Genomic DNA, 26017 nt, shown 5'->3' with positions numbered 1-26017 from the left:
GTAAGAGATACTATATCAGTAAACAAACGGTAGCAGCAATGCCTTGACTTCGTTTCACGTACAAAATAATAAATATTCTATGAGATTCTGTACTAAATTTTTCGCCTATAGTGGGTATTGTGGATGATGGGACACAAAAATGTGTTCTTCCTTTCCATCATTTCGAATGAAATTGTATGTTGCTTCATTCTCAGAATATGAACTGAAAATATGTTCTACCACACGCAAGCCATTGCTTACAAAAACTGTGTCTGTTGTGGAATATTTCTGCAAATTGTAAGCATTTGCTGCGAGTGTTTAAATATCAATCTCGCCGCAAAAACGGACTTCGTACAATTTAACTTCGTTTGTGATGACGGTCACTATACTGGTACGACGAAACTCGTATGTCTTAAAATATTTCCAACTACAAGGGGCACTTGTAACGCTAACTTGTGTGCTCCCTGCCGCCGTTGGATGAGCAGCTGCAGCAGCAAGTCGTATACTCCTAGCTCACTCATTTGTTACATAGTTTAATTCTTAATTTCTTTGCGTGTTCTTGGTACTTGCATCGTTTAATTCATAAATTTCGGGCGTATTATAGTATTTGAGAGTTGTAGCATCGCGTTTTAGTACCTGAATAGTGTAAATTCGCGTAGTCGTTTGTCTTCTGTTTTTGTTATGAACGGCCAGTGTCGGTTGGTCACAGTCAGTGTGCTCCCTGCCCGTTGGATAAGCAGCTGCAGCAGCAAGTCGTATACTCCTATCTCACTCATTTGTTACATAGTTTAATTCTTAATTTCTTTGCGTGTTCTTGGTACTTGCATTGTTTAATTCATAAATTTCGGGCGTATTATAGTATCTGAGAGTAGCATCGCGTTTTAGTACCTGAATAGTGTAAATTCGCGTAGTCTCCTTCCGCCGCCGAGCAGTGTGTCAGCAGTGCGCAAGTAGCAGCATTACTGTTTTTACTAGGCAATCTTGTATTTTAATAACCGTTTAAATTTCGTGTCGATTTGTTTGCGCTCTCTGTAGATTAGTTCAGACGTTCTTTGCACAAGTTTTTAGCACTAATAGGGACTGCAACTACTGTGTTCGGATGCAGGCTGAGTTGGCATCACTTCGCTCCCAGCTTCAGGCAGTGTTGGCTTCGGTCTCACAGCTTGAGGCTGTTGCCAATGGGCATCACTGTGGGGGTCCGGATGGGGGTTTGTCGGGGACAGCCAGCTCGTCCCACGCATCCCCCGATCGGACTACGACTGTGGTTGCCCGGGATACTGCCCGCATTGAGGCTGATCACTCACCTGTGGTAGAGTGGGAGGTCGTCTCAAGGTGTGGCAGGGGGCGAAAGACATTCCGGAGGGCTGAACGGAAGGCCTCTCCAGTTTGTCTGACGAACCGGTTTCAGGCTCTGTCTCAGGCTGATACTGATCTTCGGCCTGACATGGCTGCTTGTCCTGTTCCAGAAGTTGCCCCTCAGTCTGCAAGGTCCGGGCGGTCGCAGAGGGTGGGCTTACTGGTAGTTGGGAGCTCCAACGTCAGGCGCGTAATGGGGCCCCTTAGGGAAATGGCAGCAAGAGAGGGGAAGAAAACCAATGTGCACTCCGTGTGCATACCGGGGGGAGTCATTCCAGATGTGGAAAGGGTCCTTCCGGATGCCATGAAGGGTACAGGGTGCACCCATCTGCAGCTGGTCGCTCATGTCGGCACCAATGATATGTGTAGCTATGGATTGGAGGAAATCCTCTCTGGATTCCGGCGGCTATCTGATTTGGTGAAGACCGCCAGTCTCGCTAGCTGGATGAAAGCAGAGCTCACCATCTGCAGCATCGTCGACAGGACTGACTGCGGACCTTTGGTACAGAGCCGAGTGGAGGGTCTGAATCAGAGGCTGAGACGGTTCTGCGACCATGTGGGCTGTAGATTCCTCGACTTGCGCCATAGGGTGGTGGGGTTTCGGGTTCTGCTGGATAGGTCAGGAGTCCACTAAACGCAACAAGCAGCTACACAGGTAGCAGGGGTTGTGTGGCGTGGGCTGGGCGGTTTTTTTAGGTTAGATGGCCTTGGGCAAGTACAGAAAGGGCAACAGCCTCAACGGGTGCGGGGCAAAGTCAGGACATGCGGGGACCAAGCAGCAATCGGTATTGTAATTGTCAACTGTCGAAGCTGCGTTGGTAAAGTACCGGAACTGCAAGCGCTGATAGAAAGCACCGAAGCTGAAATCGTTATAGGTACAGAAAGCTGGCTTAAGCCAGAGATAGATTCTGCCGAAATTTTTACAAACGTACAGACGGTGTTTAGAAAGGATAGATTACATGCAACCGGTGGTGGAGTGTTCGTCGCTGTTAGTAGTAGTTTATCCTGTAGTGAAGTAGAAATGGATAGTTCCTGTGAATTATTATGGGTGGAGGTTACACTCAACAACCGAGCTAGGTTAATAATTGGCTCCTTTTACCGACCTCCCGACTCTGCAGCATTAGTGGCAGAACAACTGGGAGAAAATTTGGAATATATTTCACATAAATTTTCTCAGCATGTTATAGTCTTAGGTGGAGATTTCAATTTACCAGATATAGACTGGGACACTCAGATGTTTAGGACGGGTGGTAGGGACAGAGCATCGAGTGACATTATACTGTGTGCACTATCCGAAAATTACCTCGAGCAATTAAACAGAGAACCGACTCGTGGAGATAACATCTTGGACCTATTGATAACAAACAGACCCGAACTTTTCGACTCTGTATGTGCAGAACAGGGAATCAGTGATCATAAGGCCGTTGCAGTATCCCTGAATATGGAAGTTAATAGGAATATAAAAAAAGGGAGGAAGGTTAATCTGTTTAGCAAGAGTAATAGAAGGCAGATTTCACACTACCTAACAGATCAAAACGAAAATTTCTGTTCCGACACTGACAATGTTGAGTGTTTATGGAAAATGTTCAAGGCAATCGTAAAATGCGTTTTAGACAGGTACGTGCCGAGTAAAACTGTGAGGGACGGGAAAAACCCACCGTGGTACAACAACAAAGTTAGGAAACTATTGCGAAAGCAAAGAGAGCTTCACTCCAAGTTTAAACGCAGCCAAAACCTCTCAGACAAACAGAAGCTAAACGATGTCAAAGTTAGCGTAAGGAGGGCTATGCGTGAAGCGTTCAGTGAATTCGAAAGTAAAATTCTATGTACCGACTTGACAGAAAATCCTAGGTAGTTCTGGTCTTGCGTTAAATCAGTAAGTGGCTCGAAACAGCATATCCAGACACTCCGGGATGATGATGGCATTGAAACAGAGGATGACACCCGTAAAGCTGAAATACTAAACACCTTTTTCCAAAGCTGCTTCACAGAGGAAGACCGCACTGCAGTTCCTTCTCTAAATCCTCGCACAAACGAAAAAATGGCTGACATCGAAATAAGTGTCCAAGGAATAGAAAAGCAACTGGAATCACTCAACAGAGGAAAGTCCACTGGACCTGACGGGATACCAATTCGATTCTACACAGAGTACGCGAAAGAACTTGCCCCCCTTCTAACAGCCGTGTACCGCAAGTCTCTAGAGGAACGGAAGGTTCCAAATGATTGGAAAAGAGCACAGGTAGTCCCAGTCTTCAAGAAGGGTCGTCGAGCAGATGCGCAAAACTATAGACCTATATCTCTGACGTCGATCTGTTGTAGAATTTTAGAACATGTTTTTTGCTCGAGTATCATGTCGTTTTTGGAAACCCAGAATCTACTATGCAGGAATCAACATGGATTCCGGAAACAGCGATCGTGTGAGACCCAACTCGCTCTATTTGTTCATGAGACCCAGAAAATATTAGATACAGGCTCCCAGGTAGATGCTATTTTTCTTGACTTCCGGAAGGCGTTCGATACAGTTCCGCACTGTCGCCTGATAAGCAAAGTAAGAGCCTGCGGAATAACAGACCAGCTGTGTGGCTGGATTGAAGAGTTTTTAGCAAACATAACACAGCATGTTGTTATCAATGAAGAGACGTCTACAGACGTTAAAGTAACCTCTGGCGTGCCACAGGGGAGTGTTATGGGACCATTGCTTTTCACAATATATATAAATGACTTAGTAGATAGTGTCGGAAGTTCCATACGGCTTTTCGCGGATGATGCTGTAGTATACAGAGAAGTTGCAGCATTAGAAAATTGTAGCGAAATGCAGGAAGATCTGCAGCGGATAGGCACTTGGTGCAGGGAGTGGCAACTGTCCCTTAACATAGACAAATGTAATGTATTGCGAATACATAGAAAGAAGGATCCTTTATTGTATGATTATATGACAGCGGAACAAACACTGGTAGCAGTTACTTCTGTAAAATATCTGGGAGTACGCGTGCGGAACGATTTGAAGTGGAATGATCATATAAAATTAATTGTTGGTAAGGTGGGTACCAGGTTGAGATTCATTGGGAGAGTGCTTAGAAAATGTAGTCCATCAACAAGTAGACGAAAGTAATAGCTAGCCTTTCTGTTTTCTGAACTTTAAGTAGCAGAATAACTACTGAAAAATTCCTTAGTAGATCTTGCTTGACACTCAGCACGGTGCGACACAGAGTCCAATCTCCAATCGTCTTTTTCCTTTTTAGAAACAATGATTGAATCTTGCTTTCTGGAGGAAATACGTTCAAATCCTTAGCACACTATTCTGGTTTAGTTCTTCCGTAGTTTTCTCTAAACTACTGAAGTCGAATTCTGGATTGGCTTCTTTGATACGGACACAGCGGATATACTTCGCCATCGTTCAATAGGAGTTTTTGCGGAGATTAATAACAATGTTGTCGGCGGAATGTTAACCCCCAGTAATTCTCTTCTGCCCATTTTGAAATTAAATTTATTTCTCTCACATTAAACCACCTTCGACATTTTAGGATGTACGTATTCAAGGCTGAATACTGTCGGCAATTGAAACTGGGGCACCACGAAAGCATCCAGCGTGCAACAAATGTCGAAATGGAGTGCTGGGATACACGGATTTTCAGCGCTACTGCATGGAACTTCCGACACTATGAGTAACGCCATCTACATTCTGCTTATAAGGAGAGTTTCCGCGGCGGATTTGTAATGCAGAATTGGCACTTGAATGTTGTTCGTTCGAGAGAAAATCGTGTCATGCCTCGCATAAGAAGCAGAAACGTCTGCCAGGCGTGACTTAATTCTACAGCTTTAGGATGTTTTCCCATGGTAGACTGGTGTCTAATGTTCTGTGTAATTTCTCCTAGTGCTGCTCTAGGTGCGACGACTGTCATGGGAATATGTAATCGATGAGTTCAAGAGAGCCATTTTCAATGCCCTGCAGGATCTCAGCAGCTCCAGTGACTAGCGCCCGATAGGACAGATACGGGCAGAGCAATTGCTGTGCCGGATCTCACAGCCACGTCACGTGCCTTGAATCCGGAAGTGGTTTTTACTGCAAACAGACCAGCGTCCAGAGTGAGGCAAAGTGCTGCTTATCCGCTCTCCACCTCAGCTCTCGCAGGCATTCTTTGCAGGTACCTATTGTAAATTGTGTCTGTTTAACATACATGCTGCCCATGTTAGGCAAAATTCTTCTGCCTGACTCATGTAGTACTATCACCGTCAGAGGGTGGTAAGGGACTACAAGTCCCACCGCCACACCTCCAAAGTGATTTGCAGTGACGGAGTTACTGCCCTGTGGAAATTTACTGCCCCACCAACACAGTTAGACCGCAATAGACCGGTGATGCTGTATTGTAACATATCACCCCGGACTACAAGTCCATTAAAAACAAAAAAAACCATACATGCTCACACTGCAACAACGGTGCATTAATCAGATTCAGTTGTTTTCTCCGTATGATTATGATAGAACTGACATGTGTCAGTCGTTAATGTGGCTTGTATCGCGAATGGAACTACCAGCCAAGTAATCTAAACTGTCACTCAGTATCCCAATGTACCAGCTTGTCTGGCAGTTGCCTGCAAATTCCCTGATTCCACATGGGTCATTACCCAAACAGTCCACGTCACTTAGAAAATCAAGAGTATGCTTAGAAAAACTTTGTGGTCTCAGCAAATACGAAGCGATTCAGAGACGGCCCCAAGAAGCCTGCAGTGATTTCTGGAAGTGGACAGCAGATTGGCGCATTGGCTTCTACGCAGCTAACAAGCGAAACTCCGCATCGTACCCTCATCAGATTTGGCAGTAAAAGGGCTTAGTAGACAGCCCGTCAAAAACTGAACATTGATCAAGAGCAGAAACAGGAGAAAGGTATACTGAACGGTGAAAAGAAAAGCACTAGAAGTGTAACATAGAACAAGCTGAAAAATACATGACGACGTGATTAAGTAGTCATGATATGGGACTGCAAAGGGGGCGAGCCGTGTTCAAATTCCATAGCGACATTTTTTTTTCCTGTCGAGGTGCAACGTCCGTTTGCAACAGTGAGGTTTAAGGAAAGGACCTCCAGACGTAAGTACCTCGTATCTGTTCTACGCAAGTAGCACGTTATAAAGTGGCTTTCGAATGAGAACTGCAATCGTTTGATGACAAGGCGATAAATGAACCGGATCCTCCGCCGGAAAACACTTCTGATAAGTCATACACGGCATAAGTCACAGTACGTGTGCCTTGTGATAGGAATCTCTTATCGACGCTCTTAATTTATACGCGGATGAGTGATGCGCCCTCCAATGGACAATCTGAATGCGATCACTTACAAGTAAATGATGCAAGCATGATTGTTTAGCACATACGCTGCAACAAAGGAACGCAATAGTTTCACAATCACACAGTTTTTTTGTGCTCTGCCAGAACATGTTTTTGAAGTTGCGTTCAGTTTTGAGTCTCGCACTCCTTTGTTGTGATGTAGTTCAGACCAGTTTATGTGTTGTTTTCATTCCTGTGAAACGTCTATGTGGTATCTTGCCTACTTTTACACCTCATCACGTTTACTTGTGACGGCAAAGTATTCTTACTACCTGACTCATATTCTTCAAACGGTATATAGTGGTCCGCAGCTCGTGGTCGTGCGGTAGCGTTCTCGCTTCCGCGCTGGGTTCCCGGGTTCGATTCCCGGCGGGATCAGGGACTTTCTCTGCCTCGTGATGACTGGGTGTTGTGTGATGTCCTTAGGTTAGTTAGGTTTAAGTAGTTCTAAGTTCTAGGGGACTGATGACCACAGATGTTAAGTCCCTTAGTGCTCAGAGCCATTTGAACCATTTTTTGGTATGTAGTGTGACAACTGGCAAGATTACAGAAACAGCACAAACATTTCAATGACTGGACGGACAATTCATAATGTTTTGAAAAAAAAAATAAAGAAAATTACACGAGGGAGGTTTGGACACGGTTCGTCCACTTTGCGGTCTAACACCGTGACCGCTTAACGACGACGCCTTGGCTCTTCCGCGTTTCTCAGTGTTGTACTTGTTAAGGTCGGACCGCTCAATGTTTATACTCGTATTTTGATTTTTTTTATCACAATTCAGTACACATTCATCCTGTTTTCATGCTTGATCTATGTTCTGTTTTTAACGCGCTATCTTACCAGTAAATCTGACGGGTGTTTGATGGGGAGTTTCCTTGTAAGAGTCACGCTCTGCTACTCAAGAAAAAGACTTCCGCCAGCCAAAATGGCCATCACCCCCTTTGGCTCAATCGTACAATGGACGAGTACAGGCAAGTATCTTGGTGCCATCCTCAGTGGGCTGCTCAACAACAAACATCAATGGAATGCAGCCTGTAAGTGTAGATATGTCTCTAGTGTTTATTTTTGAATACATTGTGGGAGTGAACAGTGATCAATGTGTTACAAATATTTACTATCAAAAACAGTCTTGACCATATTTTATTTATTACGGTGACGGGTTTCGACCACTACTGTGGTCATCTTCAGACCAATGAGTAAGAACCTCCTTCTGGAGGTAAATCACTACTTAGTAGGCGTTGAGAAAGATCTGTCACATCCCACTGGACGTCCATCCCTGCTACCTACACGCGGAAGCATAATGACAGGAAGTAGTCCACAGATTTCAGGAATTTCAGCACATGGCACAAATATAGGAGAGTGCGCTAATTCGTAGTCTTGGACAACAGAATCCACGTATCGACCGATACAAGTGGTTCGTGCTGCAACTAGTGAGACAGCAGTGCCATTACAAAATGCTTCAAATGGCTCTGAGCACTATGGGACTTAACTTCTGAGGTCATCAGTCCCCTAGAACTTAGAACTACTTAAACCTAACTAACCTAAGGACATCACACACATCCATGCCCGAGGCAGGACTCGAACCTGCGACCGTAGCGGTCGCGCGGTTCCAGACTGTAGCGCCTAGAACCGCTCGGGCACTCTGGCCGGCTACATTATATAGGATGACGGGACCAGTGTCAAGAAAATGTTGTGCAATGGCGGATTTGCTGGGTTGTTGTAAGCGTGTGTGCCACTTATGCTCAATACGCCGGTCCTCCACAGCACTGATAGTCTAGCCTATGTATAACACGCCACAACTGCAAGGAATACGATAGACACCCGCCTTATGCAAACCAGGATCATTCTCTACGGAACCTAAAAGCACCCTGATCGTAGTTGGTGATCGACAAACATACTTCACATTATATTTCCGCAAAATGCTGTTCGACATGCTCCCTGTGTAAGGCAAAAAGGCCGTAGACTTCCACCTCGGAATAATCATCACACACTCGCTGCTCGGTTGGTCGACAACCAACACACATATCAGCTCTCTTTCATCATAACCATTTTGACGAAAGACGACATCGAGATGGGCTGACTCAGCCGACAACGTCTCAGGATCCGAGATGACGTGGGCCCTGTATTCACATGTAGCCGGGTGGTGACAATTGTCTGCCTGCAGATACAAGTCAGAGTGAGTAGGCTTCCTACAAACGGCATGTCCCACTATACCTTCCGTCTTCCTCCTGACCAAGACATCAAGGAAGAGAAGACAGCCATCCTTTCCCACCTCCATAGTAAAATAAATGTCCGGGGTCGACTGAATTCAGATGTTCTTAAAAACAAAATAACACATGATGGGCAAATCAAGGACATAAAAGAGGATTAGCACAGGCAGAGAGCACTTGTCAAAAGAGATTTACTAGGGTCAAACAATGCCTTAATTGAAGGAGCAAATTTCCGAGAATGTACCTTTGGTACACAGAATTTTATGGAAGCCAATCATAAACTGTGAGAAGAGGGGAAAAGAAGAGAATCGAAGTGATTGAGATCTGATGTTGTAGGAGAATGTTGAAAATTAAGTAGATTGGTTGGGTAAGAAATGACGAGGCTGTCCGCAGGATTGGAGAGGAGAGGCATATCTGAAGAACAGTGAGACGAAAAAAGGGACAGGCTGATATGACACGTGTTTAGAAATCGGGGAATGACTTCCATGATACTTGACGGAGTTGTATAGGGAAAAAATGTAGAAGAGGATACAGATTGGAATAAATTCAAGAAATAAGTGAGGAAGTTGTGTACAAATGCTACTCTGAAATGAAGAGATTGGCACAGGAGAGGAATTTTTAGCGGGCGTATTAACCCATACAGAAGACTGATGACTCACCCCAAAAAATCAGCTAAAACAAGGCATGGTTCTCCACTTAAGCTTTTATTTACTAAGGCTGAAGACATCGCAGGCTACTAAACCTTAGACAAAAGTTTCAGACTTACAATAAGCTCAACACGCCGAAATGTCCATACGTATCCGCGCAACGGTACGATTGTGACGTCATGAGAACGCTGCCTGATATCGCGTAGTCGAGTGTGTTACTGAGCTTATGGCAGGGAATAGTTGACCCTGTTCGCTACATTTATTACAAATGCCATCGAAGTGTGGTATGTGTAAATGAAAGAAAATGTTTCAGGTACGTGCAGAGCGTAGTATAATCGAATGCGTGCCCCGTAGTGTCTTCATGTGTTGGTGACTGGCCGACGGACTCTGTCTGGCCTTGAGGTGGATCCGCCACCGTTATCGCAGGCGGCGTCTGACGCGTCACGACGCACGCTGCGTCCTCCTAGATTTAAACGCGGCTTCCGGGTGACGGCAGGACAGTCTCCTAAAGGCAACTGCGGTGCAGTTCAGACCCCGGACAGCCGCCACCGCCGGCACAGATACCAGACGCTGCTTGCCCGTTACAGGTCGGTGTGCGTTCGGCTACCAGTACCCTGTGCGGTACATCTAGCATGTCAGTATTTAACACAAGTGCTGCTATTTTTCATTCTATGTTCTCGTTACAAGTAAATTCGTCAAGCCGGCCGCTGTGGCGGAGCCGTTCTAGGCTCTTCAGTCCGGAATCGCGCTGCCGCTGCGGTCGCAGGTTCGAATCCTGCCATGGATGTGTGTGATGTCCTTAGGTTAGTTAGTTTTAAGTAGTTCTAAGTCCAGGGGACTGATGACCTCAGATGTTAAGTCCCATAGTGCTTAGAGCCATTTGAACCACCGTTTTTGAAAGTAGTCGACGTCAAGGCGGAAGCGATTACGGGTGAAGACAGTACGACCCTAACTGATAATGTCTACTTTGGTGAAGGTCAGAGCAAAAGTAAGTGTGTACCGAGTACCAAATGCTCTCTCTCATCATGACGCTCAGATAGTTAGGATAAATAAGACAATGCCTCACAGTTTTTATACGTGTCAGTGGAAACCAGTTCGAATAACTGATAAGCCTGGACAAACGCATTTAAGAATAGTTTACAAGAGATGTTCTACGATAAAATCTATAATGAGCCAAATGCTAACATAAAATTTAATTCAATCCATAGTAAACTCATGTCATTATTTGAAAACGCTTTCCATATAAGTTAATCAGAAAGGACATGAAACAACCACGTAAAAACACCTTGGATCACTACAGGGATTATACTTCGAGGTGCCAAAAGTCGTGTGGTGGCTCCTAATATCGTGTCGGACCGCCTTTTGATCGATTTTGTGCAGAAATACGAGGTGGAATTGACTCAACAAGTTGTTGGAAATCTGATAGAAAAATACAGAGCCATACGGCTTCTATAGCCGTCTATTAATTGCGGAAGTGCAGGATTTTCTGCACCAGCTGACCTCGCGATTGCGTCCCATAAGCGTTCGATGGGATTCATGTCTAGCGCTCAGGGTGGCCAAATCATTCGCTCAAATTGTCCAAGAATGTTCTTCAAACAAAACTCGAACAACTGTGGACTGGAGACACGGGCGTAGTCATCCACAAAAACTCCAAGTAGACTAACATAACCATTTCCAATCAATGATCGGTACAGTTGGACCAGAGGACGTAATTCATTCCATGTAAACATCGCCCACACACATACAGAGCTACCACAAGCTTGCGCAGTGCGTTGTTGATAACTTGCGTCCATGGCTTCGTGGGATCTGCACCACACTCGATCCTTATCATCAGCTCTTACCAACTGAAATCTGGACGCATCTCCCCAAGTCACTGTTTTCCAGTAGTCTAGGGTTCCACTGATTTGGTCACGAACCAAGGAGAGGCGCTTCAGGCGCTGTCGTACTGTAAGCAAAAGTACTCGCGTCCGTGGTCTGCTGTCATAGCCCATTAACGCCAAATTTCGCCGCACTGTCGTAACGGATACGTACCTCGTATGTCCCACATTTATTTCTGCGGTCATTTCTGAGCTTGTCTGTTGGCACTGACAACTCTACACAAACGACGCTGCTCTTGGTAGCTAAGTAAAGGCCATAGACCACTGCCTCGTACGTGGTGAGAGGCAATGCCCGAAATTTGGTATACTCGACACACTGATTTGCAAGATTCTTGAGTTCCATGTTGTCCCTATGCAAATAAATTTGTGGATGACAACGTTTGACGCCTAACGGAGAAGTTTCCGGGTGTGTAAACTTACCCAAATAGCCTTGTGGATGGACCTTTCTCCCTATACCATGTCCGCAACCTATGGATGACACACTGAGAGGCATTGGCACCTATAGCAACATTACAGAAATTTCATCCATTTTGCTTCAAACAGACCACCTTTGTAACATGTACTTAATTCAGATGCCGCAGTCTATGCGCCCGGTTAAATACAACGTCCACAAGTGACATCTACCATCTGTGTACCTCATTAGAAAACACTGGTGCACCAGTACTCACTTCCTTCTGAGGAGTCACTTAACACTGTAGTGCGTAACACAGCGAATACATGGCGAATGATTTTAATTGTTGTCTACAGTGAAAGCGAAGATCTCACACCATGAAGTAAGACCACAAGTAACCCCTACGTCAAGATAGATTTAACATATCGCAAGTTTGTAGACGTTTTTCTCTTATTATTTTGAAGAGTATATAATATGTATCTATTCACAATTGATATACTTTAAAAGTAGACGTATAAAATATGCCTGAATTCGAATGCACTGTTGCGTCATAATTTCGAAGCAATCGGTGCAGAACTTTAAGAACTTTAATGTCTTGAACTAACCACATTTAAATTTTTATATAAATTTCCGCTGTAGTTATTACATACGGGGTGTAACAGGTATAAGTGCAGACATTTCTATTGGTGACTGAGGATGTGTATCAAACAACATTACATCAGTATTTACATCATTTGCAGACTAAAAATTATAGCTATTACAAGTTGTATGTTTTTAGGTAGGCTAGTATCTCCGAGTACGTGTGGCATCAATAAGCCACTAATGCATATTTTCCTCTGGGGAGCAGGTCAGATGTTACAATGTGGACGTGTTGACGCAAAACGGTTGGTCTATACTGACAGGAGCAGTCCACTTGGTGGTGCAGTTACGCGGTGCAGAAAGCGTCAGATCGTAAATTTTGTAATGTGCTTGTGGGACGAATGTTTGACGCAGAGAAACATAAACAACATATTGTGTGCGTATGTATCAGTGTTCAACATGTAAAAATGTCTTTACTTATACCCATTAGAGCAGGTGTATTTATTTATGGTAGGCATCGTCTATAATATAGTATGCAAATACCATTTTGCGCTAACTATCGTTTTACTGTAAGGGAACGGTCGAGGCATGATTAGTGTAATCAAAGGAACAGAGGTAGTCATTTTGATAGAAGTCTTTATAAGGGAGCACTTTTGTCAGGGTCGGTTCATGTCAGAACAGCCAAGCAATTGACTGCTGTTTATTTTCCGGCTCGTACTAACACATACATAGATTCAGGTGATTCAGCCTTATGGTGAGCTTATCACCAGGTATAAAGCTTGTCTAAAATTGTCTAAAAAACAGAGCTGAAACGAGGATTAAATCTTTTTGAGCTTTGATGGGGTGACAGTACGGGCATACTCTGGGCGCGGGTTGCAGCCAAGCAATGTAGCGTTTTGTCAGACCGACATCTTGCTCAATAGCGACCCAGCTCTGTGGGAGATGAAGAGGCTTCGGGAAGTTTCCAAAGGGCTAATGTATGAGATAGTACTTGTCTTCCACGTTAAAAGGCCTCCTTCGACCGCATACAGGGGTTAATTTTTGCCGTAACATACCTCCCAAGGAATTGTTTTTTGAAATCTCTGGAACAAGGTGGCTCTGGTAATTTGAAAATAGAACACTTGTATTAAACCACAGTGTAACTATAATTTACCGCTGTACCTGAACGTGATAAAGGCTCAAATGGCTCTGAGAACTATGGGACTCAACTTCTGAGGTCATCAGTCCCCTAGAACTTAGAACTACTTAAACCTAACAAACCTAAGGACATCACACACATCCATGCCCGAGGCAGGATTCGAACCTGCGACCGTATCGGTCTCGCGGTTCCAGACTGCAGCGCCTAGAACCGCTCGGCCACGAAAGTGACAAAGGAAGATGAACGTCGGTGTGATGAGAAGAGGCATGATAGTGTCCGACCGTGTGTGTGTGTGTGTGTGTGTGTGTGTGTGTGGGTGTGTGTGGGTTTCTGCACCCAACTTAAGTTGAGCTTCGTTCCAAAGTTGTGATTGGTCCAAATCGGTAGCCTTCTTGTCAACAGTGTTTTTTTTTTACGATTGCCAGCAACATCAGCGATCTAGTAGCATGGCGACGTCTCGTGTCAAGTGTATCAATGAGCTGCGGTTGTTTTCTCATGATGCCGTGGTGTACGGTAAGGTGTCGAAGTTTAGTGACTGTAGGAAGATACAAGACGATTTAGACAAAACTTTCAGTTGGTGGGATGAATGGCAGCTGGCCCTAAATGTGGAAACATGTAAGTTGGTGCGGATGAATAGGAAGGTCACACCTGTAATGTCCAGATACAGTACTACTAGTATCCTGCTTGAAACAGACATATACACTCCTGGAAATGGAAAAAAGAACACATTTACACCGGTGTGTCAGACCCACCATACTTGCTCCGGACACTGCGAGAGGGCTGTACAAGCAATGATCACACGCACGGCACAGCGGACACACCAGGAACCGCGGTGTTGGCCGTCGAATGGCGCTAGCTGCGCAGCATTTGTGCACCGCCGCCGTCAGTGTCAGCCAGTTTGCCGTGGCATACGGAGCTCCATCGCAGTCTTTAACACTGGTAGCATGCCGCGACAGCGAGGACGTGAACCGTATGTGCAGTTGACGGACTTAGAGCGAGGGCGTATAGTGGGCATGCGGGAGGCCGGGTGGACGTACCGCCGAATTGCTCAACACGTGGGGCGTGAGGTCTCCACAGTACATCGATGTTGTCGCCAGTGGTCGGCGGAAGGTGCACGTGCCCGTCGACCTGGGACCGGACCGCAGCGACGCACGGATGCACGCCAAGACCGTAGGATCCTACGCAGTGCCGTAGGGGACCGCACCGCCACTTCCCAGCAAATTAGGGACACTGTTGCTCCTGGGGTATCGGCGAGGACCATTCGCAACCGTCTCCATGAAGCTGGGCTACGGTCCCGCACACCGTTAGGCCGTCTTCCGCTCACGCCCCAACATCGTGCAGCCCGCCACCAGTGGTGTCGCGACAGGCGTGAATGGAGGGACGAATGGAGACGTGTCGTCTTCAGCGATGATAGTCGCTTCTGCCTTGGTGCCAATGATGGTCGTATGCGTGTTTGGCGCCGTGCAGGTGAGCGCCACAATCAGGACTGCATACGACCGAGGCACACAGGGCCAACACCCGGCATCATGGTGTGGGGAGCGATCTCCTACACTGGCCGTACACCACTGGTGATCGTCGAGGGGACACTGAATAGTACTCGGTCCATCCAAACCGTCATCGAACCCATCGTTCTACCATTCCTAGACCGGCAAGGGAACTTGCTGTTCCAACAGGACAATGCACGTCCGCATGTATCCCGTGCCACCCAACGTGCTCTAGAAGGTGTAAGTCAACTACCCTGGCCAGCAAGATCTCCGGATCTGTCCCCCATTGAGCATGTTTGGGACTGGATGAAGCGTCGTCTCACGCGGTCTGCACGTCCAGCACGAACGCTGGTCCAACTGAGGCGCCAGGTGGAAATGGCATGGCAAGCCGTTCCACAGGACTACATCCAGCATCTCTACGATCGTCTCCATGGGAGAATAGCAGCCTGCATTGCTGCGAAAGGTGGATGTACACTGTACTAGTGCCGACATTGTGCATGCTCTGTTGCCTGTGTCTATGTGCCTGTGGTTCTGTCAGTGTGATCATGTGATGTATCTGACCCCAGGAATGTGTCAATAAAGTTTCCCCTTCCTGGGACAATGAATTAACGGTGTTCTTATTTCAATTTCCAGGAGTGTATTTTAAATATCTGGGCATAACGTTACAAAGCGATGTGAAAAGAAACGAGCATATGAGAACTTTGGTAGGGAGGGCGAACGGTCAACTTCGGTTTATTGGGAGAACTGTGGAAAATTTTGATCCATCTGTAAAGGAGACTGCATACAGGATAGTGGTGCGACCTGTCCTTGAGGATTGCTGGAGTGTTTGGGAGCCGCACCAGGTCGGAAGTAAAACATCGTAGAGGTTCGCTAGATTTGTCACCGGTAGGTTCGAACAACATGTAAGAGTTGCTCCAGGAACTCAAATGGGTATCCCTGGAGGGAAAGTGCAGTTCTTTTTGAGAAACACTATTGAGGAAATTTAGAGAAGCGGCATTTGAAGCTGATTGCCGAACGATTCTACTGACGCCAACATAGATTGCGCGTAAGAATCACTAAGATAAGATGCGAGAAATTAGGGGTGATACAGAAACATATAGATGGACGGTTATCCCTCGCTCTATTTTCGAGTGGAACAGGATAGCAAATAACTAGTAGTGATACAGGGTACCCTCCGCCACGCACCGTGCTGTGGCTTGCCGAGTGGCTGCGCAGATATAGATATGTAGATGTAAATGTAGATATAATAAATAACTTAACGAGTGTTTGAACATGAGCATCTGCATAATTTGCTTTGACGAAATCTTGTTTATATTAAATCTTGTCGTTTTGATGGTTTGATTAAGTGACTTTTAGAACATTTCTTAGTAAAAATAATTTCGACATTCGACACTTGTGATTTTTAAGACCTGCATGTGGCAGAGGCTGGCGGGGTCGGGAAGGCGTCGGGTACGGAAAGGTGCGAGGCGGTTGGGTGGAGGCAGGGAAGGAAGGACGTGCGGTGTTGGGTGGTGGAAGGGGTGCGTTCTTGCACCTAAAATTTTATTGGTTAAAAACAGTCTTGTTTGCAATTTTAGTTTTTTTATTTTTCAACGACGCGTTTCGCCTTATTTAGGCATCTTCAGGTTATCTAAATAGGAGACAGAGAAGAAATACATCTATTTAACGATCGCGTTGTGATAACCTATAAGCATGTATAAACAGATCACCTAGTGAAAATATAAACAGATCACCTATTGAAAGAGCAAATATCTTAATTTGGTATTTCTTAAGAATCCTTTAGTCAGTGTAGCCAAAGGGCATCGTCGAATATATCAGGCCAACATTGCCGTCGTTAAACTGCGTCATTCGGAGCTAGAGCATCTAGCAAGAAAACTTTTTTTTATAAAATACAAGTAAAATTATTAGGCTTAAAAAATACACACCAACGTGGAAGACGGACGTTATGCGGGTAAACTCCCCCCCCCCCCCATTTTTTTATAGCTACATTGAAATGTGTAACCTCATCATTTAAAGCGACAAACTCGCAAGTATCCTATAAGAGTAAAAAAAAAAAATAGGAAACCTAATGGATTTTCTAAGACCAGAGAGGAACAGGGCTCATATTTAGGCAGTAGACGGGACTACGAGAGCTCCAGGATTACATTAATAGCACCGATTTCATAACTTCTAAAAAGGCCTGATTGGCGCCAATTATTTGGCCGTTATGGAGAGACAAATATTTGTCTTCCATATGCCTAACTATTTCAATTTCTTCCAAAACGTTTAACTTCTTACCCTTTTGCGCAAAATGCAAAATCTTAAGTTCGTGTACTTTCGGAGGACTGTGGCTTTAAAGTGTTGGGCAAAGGCAGAGCTCTGTTTTACCTGTCCCCACCTATTAAGAAGATGTTCTTGCAATCTAATTTTGAAGGTTCTGCCTGTTTGTCCAATATATCCCGCATTACAATCGCGACACTCCTGCAGATATACCCCCGATGCCAAAAGGTTGTTCTTTTTAAGTGATTCATTATGTATGTACATAAACTGGAGATTGGTAGCCGCGGAAAATACTATACGAGAGCCCACTCCCCGGAAAAGTTTTGCCAGTTCATAACTAAAATTGCCCATAAATGGCAAAGAAAAGTAATTGTGCTCCCCGACAGAAGGTGGATTGCGTGAATTCCGAAGGGGCATCGTTGTTTTGTCTTGGTATGTCAACGAGCGGAACACATATGGACTGAAAGACCTAAAATTTTATAAATTAAGCACTGACCGTACATATACACCCCCTAGCCGGCGGACTGGGTTACCGGCAAGGCACTACTGGAGTACGGACTGACACCTGCCGGGTGTGTGGGCTTGTCTCATGACGCCGCCCGCCACACTGCTGACTCAGACAGGCTGCGTGTCAGAGACAGCTGTCTGAGAGTCCCAGCCACCAGACCGCTTGTGTCCTTCGTCGTCTCCACGAGACTCCCCTCCGAGGATCCTGCCGTAGCGTCACGATTCAAAGCGAGGACCTCGCGGCGCTGAGCCGCTGGGGTCCGACGGCATGGGACGCAGCGCCACAGCCGTCGGTCCTGGGTTCGTCGCCCCGAAGTGACTGCCGCTCCCTCTGGGCCGGTCACCCGCCTGCTCCGCCACGGCCACCTCACTCCAAACGATGTCAGGTAATGCTGACTCAGAAACAGCCGGCCGTCCGGAATGTGGTGACGGCCAAAGCCCCTCGCTACGGGTCTGCCTCTTCGAGAAGTGCTTATAGTGGACTGCTCAGACCGGCGTTCCTAGGTGTCACGTTCAACGTCCGTCGCCTCTGGGCCACTGCGATACGTCTCCTTAGGGTTAAAAATAAAGGCCTTTCACAACATTTGGCTACCTTCTGCACCTTCACCCATCTCCAGCAGAGCATCACTCATGCACTCCATTCTCACCCACACCATTATAAGTTTCCACGTCGTGCGTAGCTTGCTATAAGTCCAATGGACTTTGACGCCGTTCCCCGCTTTGTACTTTTTTTCCAGGCTCCAGATGGCGCTGCTCCTGGACTCGTGGATCGCCGAGTTGGTCGTCGTCTTGTCGGCGCGCCGTGCTCGCCCTCTACCTCTGGTTCTCCAATAGCTACAGGTACTGGAAGAAGAAGGGGGTGCCGTATGCAGAACCTACAGTTCCGTTTGGAAACTTCTGGAGAAACTTTTTCGGCCACGAATGTATTGCTCAGACCATGCAGAACATATACAATCAGCTGCCAAGTAAGAAATTAAAATTTTTGTCAGTGATAAACAGACTATAATTATATTCATTATTTGTTAAGAGAATCTGGGACATAATATGTGATGATGTAGACGTGCTCTGTGCGTTTCCAACGTTCCACTTCCTGTCCGCAACTGCGTGTTCGTTCTGCTGCTGCTGTGGACGCCACAGACTGGTGTCTGAGGCGGTCGGTAGCCTCAGACGGACTGGTCTCTCTTCAGTGTGCTGCTGTGGCGGCCGAGGCGGCTGGCTCAAGGGCGAATGGTTCAGTTGTCTGGTCATCACCAGAAACTGTTGCGGAAACCTTTCTGGAAAACCTGGCAGGTAGCAGCACCTCGCAGCGAGTGCAGTTAGCGTGTAGGAAGAAACGCGTGAATTTTGTTGCTGACCCTGCCTGGCTGGAAGGGCTCATTGTTACATAATTTCGTGGAGCTACCTGGAACTCGCCAAGTCGACTGCAAATGCTTATGGCATGCAGGTGGTGAATACTGAACCCTCACGGACGGATTTCGGAAGTCGGCAGTCAGTCGCTAATGAAGCTGTTGGCCTCTGCAAAAGGTTGTGGAAGAGTTGGCAAGTTGCTGTGTATGGGCACCGCCTTCTTCATTCTGCTCTTTCCAAGGCGACTACGGCGGCTTAGCCAACGCATACACAGTAGGCAGAAAGAGGCGGCTTAGCAAGATGTGGAGCCATCAGCGAGCTGTATGGGGTCTCACCGACGTGTGTAACACTTCACAGTAAGTTCCGTTGTTCCGTTCTTTCCGGTGGATACCTGAAGCGTAGTGTTTCTGTGTGCCACCCTAACTTTTTTGACTTTGGACGGTTATGAAATTTTGTTTATACAGCAGAGAGCGGCACGAGAAGCTGGTAACCATTTTCAAATGGAACAATGACGGTTTGTGGTGCCCATTGTCCAGTCCAGCGGACGGAATTGATCATCGCACTGATTAGCGGTATGGTGTAGGAGAGGTGGCTGTCTTAACCTGATGAAGCTGGCTCCCCTTTCTGTAGCACGCGATTGGGATGTGGGCAATGCGGAATATGCGGTTGTCAGCGCCGAACAATTAAAAAATTCCGGAAAATTTGTAATTTCGCGCCAGTGGTGTATTGGAGAGAAATGCGGTTGGCATACCTGCACACGCCTGTCTTTAATCTGGAACTATCGTAAGTTTCATTGTTGTATCTCTGTTAATTATTGTTGAGTACTGTATTGAGTAGAACGTTGTGTCGCATAGTTTGGGAACTTCGACATGTCAGAGATAGAGGAGCACCGCGTCTGCATTAAATGTTGCGTGCAACTCGGAAAACCTTTACAGAGACTCGCCAAATGATGCAGGAAGCCTACAGTGATGAGTCCTTATGCCGTACCCGGTGTTAGAGATGGTTCATAAGGGGGGTCGAAGTTAAAAATGACCCTCGTTCAGGACGCCCTTCGACGTCTACTGACGACGCTCAAGTCAGGAACTTCACGAAATCGTGCGTTCCAGTGGAAGACTGACTGTTCGAGAGACCGCAGAAGAATGGAACATTTCAGTTAGATCATGCCATGAAATCCTGACACAACATTTTCGAATGCATCGTACTGCAGCTAGATTCGTCCCACGACTGACTCAAGACCAGAACGACTTTGCCTCGCAACGTGTGAAGAGCTTTCGAATCGTGCAAAGGAGAACGAAATGTACCTCAAGACAATCATAGCTGGTGACGAGACATTGGTCTACGGTTATGATGTTGAGACCAAGGTTCAGTCTTCATAATGCGTCGGTAAAGGTTCTTCGAGAGCACAAAAAGCTCGTCAGGGAAGAGCTTTCGAATCGTGCAAATGAGAACGAGATGTTCCTCAAGACAATCATAACTGGTGACGAGACATTGGTCTTCGGTTATGATGTTGAGACCAAGGTTCTGTCTTCATAATGCGTCGGAAAAGCTTCTTCGAGACCACAAATTGCCCGTCAGGTCAGGTAAAATGTCAAAGCCATGATGATAGATTTCTTTGACTTTAGTTCATCATGAATTTCGTGCCGCAGGGACAAACTGTTAATCGATGGTACTGTCGGGACGCGTTGCGATACCTGCGAGAAATTGTGAGAAGGAGACGGCCTGAAATGCGGAGAGAGAATTCACGCCTCTTGCATCACGATAACACAGCCGCACATTCATTCCTGTAGGTGCGTGACTCTTGCACAAAAACCGAAATCACTGTGCCGCCTCCTCAGTACTCTCCAGACATGGCCCCTGTGGACTTACTTTTATCTCCAAAAAAAAAAAAAAAACCCTTGAAACGACGAAGATTTTCAACGATAGACCAGGTAAAAGAAAATTCGCAGACGGCGCTTCGCGCGATCCAGCAAGAGGCGTACCAAGAGTGTTTGCGGAATGGAAACGGCACTGGGAGCGGTGTATCGGTGTATCAGTTGTGGAGGAGAGTATACCGAAGGAGAAAAAAAAAATGGTTCAAACGGCTCTGAGCACTATGGGACTTAACATCTGAGGTCATCAGTCCCCTAGAACTCAGAACTACTTAAACCTAATTAACCTGAGGACATCACACACATCCATGCCCGAGGCAGGATTCGAACCTGCGACCGCAGCGGTCACGCGGTTCCAGACTGTAGCGCCTAGAACCGCTCGGCCACTCCGGCCAGCACCGAAGGAGATCAGGGTCAGTAAGTGAAAGGTAAGCTCTTCACCTGACTATCCCTCCCTCATAAACACACACGATATAAACATTACGGTCTTGAACATATACGACGTTAGGTTGGCAACAAGTAGGTAAACACACCGAAGAGGAGGAAACACGTAAAGATGCCGCAATATTTACGTTGTTAAAAGCGCAGTGTCCGAAGAAATAATTTTATCGAGTGGCAAAATAACAATAGTACACCACAGAAAAGAGGAAGAAACATAGTGAACAGTGTGAAAAAGGTCGGAACTCAAAATTGTGCTTATGTATTGGTAATAAAGTGGTAGCACAATCTCCAGACCAGATGAGAGGAAACGCTGATCACAACAAATCGTAAGTAATTACTTTTTACATAAAAAATCGTGACGTGAACTGTTTGATAATCTAAAAATAACAAAACTGTATCGTTATAGATCTCACTGATCATGCCTTAGCATAAGAAAAATGCGAAACGTGTCTTGGAAAAATAAATTAATTGGCAGCAGGAAAAGGCGGTTTTATTTACGAAACAAGTATTAAAGAGAATTAAACTATAGAGATAGTCTTTGTAGTCTATTACGTAATAGTGGCGCTATACACATCTTTTGCAGTTTATTTTGAGCTGAAATGCGTTTTCTAATAATCTGAATGAACATTCCGAACCATAACTCACATTGTACTGCTCTTATATAAACTGTAAACATAATGTCAGATAGTGATCTCCAAGCGCCATTGTTCGACACTTCAAAAAAATGGTTCAAATGGCTCTGAGCACTATGGGACTCAACTGCTGAGGTCATCAGTCCCCTAGAACTTAGAACTAGTTAAATCTAACTAACCTAAGGACATCACAAACATCCATGCCCGAGGCAGAATTCGAACCTGCGACCGTAGCGGTCTTGCGGTTCCAGACTGCAGCGCCTTTAACCGCACGGCCACTTCGGCCGGCTGTTCGACACTTCATTTGTTAAGATTCCTTAAAGGGGAACGACAGGGTGACGGACGAAAACATTGCTCAAATTCAGGATTCTTTTCTGCGTACTAGAATGTAGTAGACAAATGTGGTTTGCTGCAATGAATGCGGCATAAATTGAAAATTTATTGGGTATTTTTTTAACGAAAAATACTAATGTCTTCACTGTGTAATGGTGATTTTCCAGAGGCTGCTCTGAAAGGAGGCAGATCGACGGTTGTTGCTGTAACTTCGGTTGTGGTTAACTGCAACCTGAAATAAATGTGTCACCCTGATCCTTACAGATGTAATTTTAGTTCATCATACGGATTCGGAAAAAAAAAAATTGGTGAATTATACATATTTTAAAAAATTTGGATATTTTCGGACCCCTTTTTTTTGGCCGAATAAAGTAATAAACATCAATTTACAAAAAAACGACTGCGATGGAGTGAAGAGAACTAAATTTGCTTCAAGGCAGTCGAAAAATTATTAAAACCGGATGAAAATTGTAGCGTGGGCTTATTTTTAGAAACCCGCCTTTAAAGTTTGACAAGTATTTATCATACAAAAAAGGGAGAAAGCTAGAAACTTAAGGGATAGCACCGATTCCTCGTCAGTAATAATTATCGCCCTGGCTAGTGGATGGCCGTTTTCTACTACTTTGACCTAATAAGCCCTCACTTACGTCCTCAAAGCCCTCTTCGTCGCTGAGTGCATCGCCGCTGGCGTCTCTGTCTTCACAGAATCGGCGAATTCCGTCGCCAGTTTTGATTTGAAGGGCATTTGCCAAGTGCATTAATGCAGAAGGATCTACACTGAATAGACATGCGGCCAGATTTGAAGCGACGTTGACAATTCCGCTTCGGCTTCATGTTATTTTTGGAGAGCATCTCCAAATAAGACTATTGAAAGTTTCGTTCACATTTCGAGTAAAACCGCACAAACAACGCTCCAACCAATGAGGTTTACTCAAATCGGTATAAATAGGAAGCGTACGCGTGGAACCGGACCTCTTTTGCTGAGGCCTTCAGTGAATTCTGGGCTTCAAACGCTCACAGAATCGTAACTTTTTAAAGTTCGCGCATAATATTTTGGGGAATAATTCTTCAATCTATATACCTTCTGATACGGCAATAAAAAAAATTCCAGTTTTTTCGACTGTCACCCTGTCGCTCACCTCAAGCCATTTTGAAGTTATAACTTTTAAAAGTAGCTGGTAGGTCTATAGTTTCCACCGTCGGTACCTAATGTATTGTATGTGTACAGAGGGGGTGTTTAGACGAACCTCCTCGTCTCGTTTCGTTTCTCGTTTTCGTGTGGTGCTGCTGCCTGTTCCACACCCTTTAATAGTACGCACACTTGCGCAGCAACTGTGAAGTAACCTGCGGCCTTTACGTCTTCCCCCCCCCCCCCCCCCCGGCCACAACCTCACACTGAATTGCAACGTCCACTCTCCTGGGGAAAATTCACCAACAGCAACAGCACGGCCCAGGGGGCCGCCTGCTGCTGAGAGAGATGGACGGCATCACACGCCGCCTCCTCGGTGACCTGTGATCACAGAGCATAGAAGTAAGTGCACGGTTTTTCCCCATGGCGAAGGCCTGGAGGGCGTCTTCCCAGTCCCCCCCCCCCCCCCCCCCCTTGGGCCCCTTGGGTACCCGCCACGCTTAGCGCAGCAACAGTCTCGCTGCCGTTTTATCTGTGTCTGCTTGTTTACTCACTTCATCTCTTTATCAGGTTTACTTTAGATTAGCTACCTGTCAAGTTAGTAATAACCTCGCTTTACAGTAGTCGACGGCAGAAGGCAAGACCAAGCTTTGTTTAGTGCAGACCGGAAAGAAGGTGTTTGACAGTACTCCACAGTACACGACCAACGCACGTGACACGGCATTGTACAGTCATACTCTGTTAATAACTCTGCATATTCTTAGCTTCTGAAATGGTTGGTCATCATGCAAATATACGTTATCGAAGAGTTTGCTCAGATAAATAAGTGTCAATAATTAACGTAGCTCAATTCTGTCTAGAAGAAAAACGAAAAAAAAATTAAAAACAGAACATTTCAGGTTGAGATGGAGGACATCGCAGCATGGCGAACACACTTTCATAGAATGATGAGAAAAAAGAGGTGAGCGGGTAAATTTCAATTCCTATCGGAACCCATCCAGTTCTTAATTCCGAAAACTTAGTAAATTTCTCCTTCCACATCGCCCTGAGTCTCCCGACTTTGCCAGTCATGCCTACTGACTCTGGAACGCTGTACTCTGACGTTTCACGAACTGATTTTCCATTCGCAGTTTTACTTAGAGGAGCATGTGGCATAGCCTTCGCCATTTGGTTGTGTGGATACAGAAACTTCTTACATTCATTTTGTGACTGTATCTGTGAAATAAATTGCGATGGATAGCGGCTGCAGAGCTTTGATGGCCTTTCTAGCTCGAAAAAAGTAATATGCTGCAGTATTTTTCAGGACCTTAGATCTTTGTCTCCTTCGAGTAGGTGGGTAACTACTCACTTTACCTGTGTAGTTAAGATATTGTGCAGAAGATTAACAACACTTCACTGTTTTTGGAGCAGCCTGCTAAATTAATCACATGTAGCTTGATCGTTAGACGCCACAGTTGCTGTACTAAGATTTGGCATTTAAAATACCGTAACGAGACGGAAACGTAGGTCCGTATTAAGAGGTGGATGGTATCTGCCGCAATAAATCCTTAGAGTGCCGTTATATTTAACTTTAACACACGTACAAGAGTTTCATGCTGCTCACTGACTACCTTTATTCATAATTCTTTTTTTTTTTTTTTGCATCACTGATACTCGCCGACTACCATTCCTACTTCCGCCACCTGAATCAAGATCTATTATGTTCTAGCACGGCGGGTCTGCTTTGTTGTAATTCAGTGTACTGAACACCTTCATCACGATACAGCAACTTTCCAAGCATTTAGCTTTTATAAGGGCAATCGCCACATGGAATTCGCAGTTCGTGCTGTACGGAATGTTATTTATGTATACAGATACGAAATTTTTATAGATTTTCTTTTTGCTCTCGTTTCACAACGTATAACACATTTTGACAGGTAACTTTCCATTATCATTGTTTTCTGAATTATACGAAAATTTTTCTGGCGGCAAACAGCCCACGAGATTACATTTGTTGCACTGTCCAACAAGCCACCCGAACTTGTAACAGGCTTTTAGAGGAAGTTATAATACTTACTGCGCACCCAACTACCACAGTAAGCTTCTTAGAACATAAATCAGGTTACTGGCCGAAGGGAATTCCATGACAACTGTTTGTCCTCAGCAGTCGCACGCTCCTCTGCCATTTAGCACTCATTGAGATTTTTTTCTACCATTGTAAAGATTTCTAGTGCTGACGCTGTATCGATTTAGAAAAGATATCTGAATGGTGCGAAAAGTGGCAGTTGACCCTAAATAACGAAAAGTGTGAGGTCATCCACATGAGTGCTAAAAGGAACTCGTTAAACTTCGGTTACACGATAAATCAGTCTAATCTAAAAGCCGTAAATTCAACTAAATACCCAGGTATTACATTTACGAACAACTTAAATTGGAAGGAACACATAGAAAATGTTGTGTGGAAGGCTACAGAAAGACTGCGTTTTATTGGCAGGACACTTAGAAAATGTAACAGACCTACTAAGGAGACTGCCTAC

General features: G+C 45.4%; 1 protein-coding gene across 1 annotated transcript in view; it reads left to right on the top strand.

Moving 5' to 3' along the window:
- The window catches only part of LOC126484002 (cytochrome P450 6k1-like), a 194149-nt gene that overhangs the window by 120223 nt on the left and 47909 nt on the right, over positions 1-26017 (top strand). Inside the window, exon 2 of the mRNA XM_050107320.1 lies at positions 18489-18716. Within this exon, the coding sequence (XP_049963277.1) occupies positions 18489-18716 (228 nt within the window). The remainder of the gene's footprint in view (positions 1-18488; positions 18717-26017) is intronic.

The sequence above is a fragment of the Schistocerca serialis genome, chromosome 6 (assembly GCF_023864345.2).
Source record: "Schistocerca serialis cubense isolate TAMUIC-IGC-003099 chromosome 6, iqSchSeri2.2, whole genome shotgun sequence".
NCBI classification, from domain to species: domain Eukaryota; kingdom Metazoa; phylum Arthropoda; class Insecta; order Orthoptera; family Acrididae; genus Schistocerca; species Schistocerca serialis.
The sequence above is the reverse complement of the archived record's forward strand: the minus strand, read 5'-3'. Positions and strand labels throughout refer to the sequence as shown.